The sequence below is a fragment of the Phoxinus phoxinus genome, assembly GCF_949152265.1.
Source record: "Phoxinus phoxinus genome assembly, chromosome: 16".
Taxonomy (NCBI): Eukaryota; Metazoa; Chordata; class Actinopteri; order Cypriniformes; family Leuciscidae; genus Phoxinus; species Phoxinus phoxinus.
The window spans coordinates 5,128,608-5,135,647 of record NC_136891.1 but is presented as its reverse complement, the minus strand read 5'-3'; the positions used below and the strand labels follow the sequence as shown (position 1 = coordinate 5,135,647).

At 40.0% G+C, this 7,040-nt stretch overlaps 1 protein-coding gene across 1 annotated transcript; it reads right to left on the bottom strand.

Annotated features, from left to right (window-relative positions):
* Nucleotides 1-416: 416 nt before the first annotated feature.
* Nucleotides 417-1,451, bottom strand: LOC306983924 (trace amine-associated receptor 4-like; the record flags this gene model as incomplete). The annotated part of the gene is made up of 1 exon (XM_079584785.1): nucleotides 417-1,451. The coding sequence occupies one exon, from the start codon at nucleotides 1,449-1,451 to the stop codon at nucleotides 417-419; it is 1,035 nt and encodes a 344-aa protein (XP_079440911.1).
* Between the last annotated feature and the right edge of the window lie 5,589 nt (nucleotides 1,452-7,040).

The following is a 7,040-nucleotide window of genomic DNA, read 5'->3' as shown; positions in this document are numbered from 1 at the left end:
ATTTTTTAAATTATATTTACAGAAAAAAATGCTAAATAACTATTAGGATCTATATCAGTATCTCTCTCTCTCTCTCTCTCTCTCTCTCTCTCTGTAATGAGTCCACATTACAATTTAGAGTGATCTGTTATAAAAGGTGACTGTCTAAGTTATGTATTTCAGAAATGTACATATGCAAATCACAGTTAGCTACAAATTTATTAATTTAAACACTGTAACATTAAGGCATTAAATTATTTCAGTATTGTCCTGATTCAATTCAATTCAAGACATTACTGTTTAACATTTGGGATGGAGAGGAAAATGCATGCCAGATATAATAATTTACATATTATACATTTAATAAACAAAGTTAACATTATTTATTCATGGATGGACTGGCATTAAAATATGCATAAAAGTAAATATGATAATATTCATTCAAGTATCAAGGTGTTTGAGTCATTGAAGCCACAGATATAAGTGGATATGAGAATCTTAAAAGCTTTCTGAAAGCGTGGATAGAAAAAACCATAGATCAATGGGTTACAAGTGGAGTTAAAGTATCCAAACCAAACCAAAGCATCAAAAACATCAACAGGAGTCACAAAATTGAGGAAAGGATCAACAGCAGTGGCGGTAAAAAAAGGCAGCCAGCAGAGATAAAAAACACCCATGACAATGGCCAGAGTTTTTGCTGCTTTTCCTTCTCTTTGCGCAGAGCTTTGGCTCTTCAATCCTCCTGCTGCCGCCACAGTCACTCTTTCTGACATAACCTTTGCATGTTTTCTTGCAACATGGAAGATTTTCATGTACAGAGAGCTCATGATCATTCCGGGAAGGAAGAATGTGAGAAGTGAGCAAATAAGACCCCACTGTTTGTTAAAAAACAGAACACAACTTCCCACACAGTAAACCTGCATGATAAATGACTCTAAACCAATTGTGTTCACACCTGAAAACACAACAGAAAAACTGTAGAGAAATGAAAACAGCCACGTGAAGGTAGTAAATACAGTCACAATGTTGTTTGTGATCCTCATTTTGTACCTTAAAGGATCACAAATGGCCCAGTACCTGTCAACAGATATTAAACTGAGATGTATTAAAGAAGAGATGCTGAAAGTCATGTCCAAACTTGAATGCACTTTACACACAACATTTCCCAGATACCAGCAGCCTTCAACAGATCGCACCATGCTGTACGGCATGACCAAAGAGCCCAGCAGACAATCACTGGCAGCCAGAGAGCGAACGATCAGATGAGTTGGAGACTGTAGATGTTTGAAGTGAGAGATGGAGATGATGATCAGCAGGTTCCCAAAAACTGTTATGAGGATCATCAGCACCATGAAAACATACAATGCCACTTTAAGGACAGTAAGACGAAGAGCTCTTGGACAGGAGTCCGGCAGGAGTGGATAGCAGAGAAGCACATTCTCAGAGTAAATGTCAGTTTCATTTGAGGTCATTACGAAGATATAAACTGATATGCAGGATCAAAACACAATATTTCCTTTGTAAATGTAAAAAATAAAATCACACAGATATAGTTGAAACTCTGAGGGGAATCAACCACAGTCAGATAGAGACCAAAAAACAAAGAAAATATACAGTACATGCACATAACTATAGTCTGGATTCAGAAGCTCAGTTTGAGCTTTATATACACTCAGGTTCCAAAACAGGAAACGCCCCGACCCTCATTAACATATTTTAATATGCTAACAATGGTCCTGTAACTAATCTTGGTACACGAGGCGCCCTCAGGTGGCCACAATATTACTATCTATCTATCTATCTATCTATCTATCTATCTATCTATCTATCTATCTATCTATCTATCTATCTATCTATCTATCTATCTATCTATCTGTAATTCTCTATAGGAGAGTGAGCACACCACAAATTTAGCCCATGAGCAAACGAAAAAGTGCAAAAAACTAGTTGAGCGATATAAAAAAACAGATAATATTTGAGTTCACCTCAAAATATTTTTAATCAGCCAGACTAAAGAAGTAGCCTGCTTACAGTATGACATAATACTGGGGGGATTTTAATCATTTATATGTTTGACCTGGAATGACAATTTGTATACATTAGTAACATGAAAACACATTCTAATTTCTAAATGTCAATATGATATATGCTGGTATTCTTTTAATAATTTCCCCCTCTTTTTAGTTTGTAAATTGTAAGTTTTCAACTACATAATTTTCTTTGAATAGAGTGCTGCAGTGATGACATGAAACTCTAACTGAACGGCAATTGGTTCTTTCAACGGCGCAGCACCAGCCAATCAGAAGTACTTCCAAATCCACGTAAACCATATATATCGTACACTAACCTGCGATCGGCACGCTGTGCGATATGAAAGCTTCTGTTATCCCTCCTCTCCCCAGAGCCACCTGTAGAGATCTGCTACGGGGTTCTACCATTTCTACCAGAAAGACTCAGGAGACAAGAGAACGTATGTGTTACGAACCCTTGTGACAAAGTCATCAAAGAGTAACATTGAGGTTGTGATCAAAAGGGCATTGTGATTAGGGGTGGCAAAAGACAAGACGTTACGAATAAATGTGAAAGAAAGATAATTTATTATACAGAAAGGAAACAATTATCCAAAACGATGAATAATAGCAATAATGATAATAATAATAATAATAGTGACAATAGGTAATGAAAAATAAACAAAACTCTACAGATCAAAAGATAGTAGATAAATAACCCGAGAGGAAAAGGGGACTTAGTTAGTGAAGCCAAAGAAATGAAAATAACAAAACAAAACTCAATCTAACTTATTGTTAAACCTCTAATCTAACTAGTAAACAAAAGAAAAGAAAAGACAACAAATCTTCAGCGCCGGGCGCCCTAAATAAAGTACTCTAACTAACAAACAAAACATACAGGAGGTGGCATTCACATTCTTACCTGGGGTGTATATACATTGAGTTTCCTACGTGATGTAGTATGTAAGTCACGTGACATCTAACTGTCCTCTTTCCACTTGTCAAAAGCTTCTCAAAACACTTGTCAAAGCTTCTCAAAACACTGGTCAAAAAGGGAAAAACTGAACGTAAAGGGAAAGTGTCATACTAATATTCAAAAACGAGATGGCAACAGAAAAAGAATAACAGGCGAGCAAAACAACACCAAAGCAGAGCGTCCGAAAACAAGTTGCATCGTCGCGTTCTTTCAGCGTCCCTTTAACCACTGGCGGGAAGCTTGATTGGCTGCGGGGGAGGTGACGTCACACAATGGTAGCGAATGATAGCCCTCCAGCAGACTCGAGGTGGAGCGAACCTGAGAATGTGTCAGAAAAAGAGAGAGAGGGAGAGACAGAGACACACAGGCACGCACCACCACGCGGGGACGTAACAGTATGAATACGATTTATTTAACAGTTGTATGCAAATTAGTATTGAATAGATTAAATGATAAAGTTATTTGGCGTAGGCCCCGTCCGTGGTCCGAGTCCGGAGGGTAGCAGATTCTTGCAGTTCCTGCCTGAAGATGAAGGCAGGGGCGGAGCCTACCCCAAAAGAAATGGGAAAAGGAAATTGATACCCATTGGAGTATTCTTAAAATATTTAGCCAAAGAAAAATGTATTATATTATTGAAAAATATACAGACCTTGACATATAGGTGTTATAATCATTAAACAGAGTGAATCATTAGGCTATTGCCTAAAGTGCTGTGAGTAATGCCACGAAGCCCGTGAAAGACCACGCTAGACAGGAGTACGAAAGGCCGCGTAGGCCGTGAAAAGACTGGCAAAATAGGCAGAGGTAAATAGCCGCATAGGCCGTGAGGGACTGCCACGATAGGCCAAGATAAATAGCCGTGTAGGCCGTGAGAGACTGGCAAAATAGGCAGAGGTAAATAACCGCGTAGGCCGTGAGAGACTGCCAAAATAGGCCGAGGTAAATAGCCGCGTAGGCCAGGAGAGACTGCCACGATAGGCCGAGGTAAATAGCTGTGTAGACCGTGAGAGACCGCCAAAATAGGCCGAGGTAAATAGCCGCGTAGGCCGTGAGAGACTGCCAAAATAGGCAGAGGTAAATAGCCGCGAAGGCCGTGAGACACTGCCAAAATAGGCAGAGGTAAATAGCCGCGAAGGCCGTGAGAGACTGCCATGATAGGCCAAGGTAAATAGCCGCGTAGGCCAGGAGAGACTGCCACGATACACCGAGGTAAATAGCCGCATAGGCCAGGAGAGACTGCCATGATAGGCCGAGGTAAATAGCCGCGTAGGCCGTGAGAGACTGCCACGATAGGCCGAGGTAAGAGAAAGGCCAAGTTGGCCGTGAAAGAGGCCCCGATAGGCCGGTGTGCAAGAAGCCGCATAGGTCATGAAAAGGGGGCCACATTAGGCTGTGGTGTGGAGAAGATGGCGAGGGTGCGTGAGTTAGCCTCGATAGACCGAATAGCTACGAATGTAGCAATGGGTGTGAACTGGGCTTATATACTCCATATGTGGAGTGATGATTGGCTAAATCTGTGGTTAATGAAGGACGTGAAATTTGAGTCTTTCCTGTAGAACTTGCGCTAGAGCTCCCATTTCTACCAGAAAGACCCAGGAGAATAAATACTGTTGCATTTAAACATTTATGAACAGCCCAGCAAGCAATCAAGTTCTTTGGCAATCAAGTCCGTAGCTTGCAATCCGAGGGTCCGGACTCTGGATATCCTGCCTGAAGATGAAGGCAGGGGTGCAGCCGACCCCCAGCGAGGTATGGGAAGGGACCATCCTGGTGGTGTTGGGGAGGATGGAGGGAAAGATCCGTCTTGGTGGTGGTGGGGAGGATGGAGGTGAATGGAAGCGTCAGCATCTGCGAACTCAGACGTGTGTAAGTACCAATCTTTTATACCACAAGTATAAGAATATGATTGGATAGATGAGAAGGTAATAAGTGACGTAACAATTGAGTCTTCCCGGCAGAACTTATGCTAATGCTTTCATTTCTACCAGAAAGACTTGAGAGAATAAATACTGTGACAATTAATCATTTATTAACAGCACAGCAAGCAATCAAGTTCTTTGGCGTAGGCCCCGTCTGTAGCTTGCAAACCCGTCTGTAGACTCTGCAAATCCTGCCTGAAGACGAAGGCAGGGGTGCAGCCGACCCCCAAAAATAGGTGGGAGATAATCCCACTGGGACGGAGCCCACCCCCAAAGAATGGTAAAATAAGTATACCCACCGGTTGTGTATCCTGACGTTCCTAAAACATGAAAGAGAAAAAGTTAACATAATAAGCCAGAACATGGAACGTGATTTATTAATTAGCTATCGGCTATGAGACATGAGCCACTCCATCGTAATTAGAACAGGGAACCTGAAAAGTATAATGCGTAGATGTGTAATATGCATATGCATTTAGTTTCTGCTGCTGGATATACAAAAAACGTTTATCTGATGCTGACGCTTCCGTCCAAGCGACTTTTACTATATTTCAAAACACGCTAGGTCTTATCGTTACTAGTTCCTAGTAGAAGGAACCCATGACCTTAGCTACAAAACCAATGCTCTACTGAATGAGCCAAAGGGAAAGAGTTAATGGAAGCAGCGCAGAGGAATAGTGAGCCTTTCCTTTGTTTCCTTTGTTATTTTTGGCTAAGCTAAACAAATTATTGGATTTACTCAGCAGCAGCAGTGTAGCAGATTTTGTCCGCCAAAATCAAGCCTATGTATATTTTATGCCCCATGCCAATAAATGCTAATTGAAATGTACCCACTCCGAGAGTTGTCAAGACTGAACATGTTTTCTCAGTTTAGTTACATTTATTAAATGTTTTATTCAAATGAAGCCCTTCCATAAACCAGAAAAAATGAAATTCAAGGAACTGATTGTGGTTCCTGGTGCACCATGGTTTATTTGAACTATATGAACTTAAGATGTGTATATAATAAGGGCTTGATAAACTTTTTTGTTCACCAGCCAATGTGGCTAGTGGTTTTCTAAAGTTACTAGCCATTCAGCATTTTCGCTGGCCAAAACATTGAATACCATTAGGAAAATACTGTAGATATTTTTTATATTATCTCATAATTTGGCAGCAGATATATTAGGCTATACCGTCACTTTAAGACTTGACGCACAGATCCATTATACTGTTACACATGCGTTTTCTTTCTCAACTGTTTATGTTCACTTCAAACATAACCAACAGTGTTTAAGTGAATACTCGCCAAGACTGGCATTTTGACATTATTTTGTGAGTATTTGACTGTTTAAGAGAAAAATAACTCAATTTAGTACTGAGAGGCGGCTTTATGTGCGCGCATCTTGGGTGTGAGCTCAAAATCTGCAAAAATTTAGCAAAACGCACAATCCCACACCGAAATTCAAGCCATGTAACACCAAAAATATACATTATGTAAAGAATGTTTTCTTTGATTTAAACCTCTCCAAATGGGATACACAGAATAATTTGAAACCCATTATAAATTAAAACTCATTATCAGATATATATTTGTAAATTAACATTTTGCGGCAATTGTTCACAATTTTTGATCTTCCATAAATGTCTCTCATTCACTGTACACACACGCGCACACACACACACACACACCTTGGTTATGATGCAATGTTTGTGTTTAGTCCAGAAGAGTACCCAGGAGACTTATTATAATTTCTCAATTTTTTAATGACAGTGTGACTCTCAAAGGTCAAAATAAATTGAAAATCATTCAGCCAATTTTATTTTGAAACAGGATCCAGAGTGGTTGACTGTCACATCTCACATCAAATCAACCCATTAGACTGACAGATACAGATAAAGTATCATTAGCTTATAAGCATGACTTTTATTCTTTAAATGACAAACAAGGATCCGTTTTTTAATTACTTCCAAGGGAAGAGATCCATTTGACTATATGTGTGTGTGTGTGGGGGGGGGGGGGGGGATTGGGGGAGGGGGATTGGGGGGATAGTTGAGGTATTGGAAGTGGTCATTGACCTTGATTTACATTTTATTCCATCTAAATCAATACAAAAGTCTGAAAGCTCCTTCAACAGCCTTATGTCAGGCCAAGAATACATTTTATTACGGAGTTCA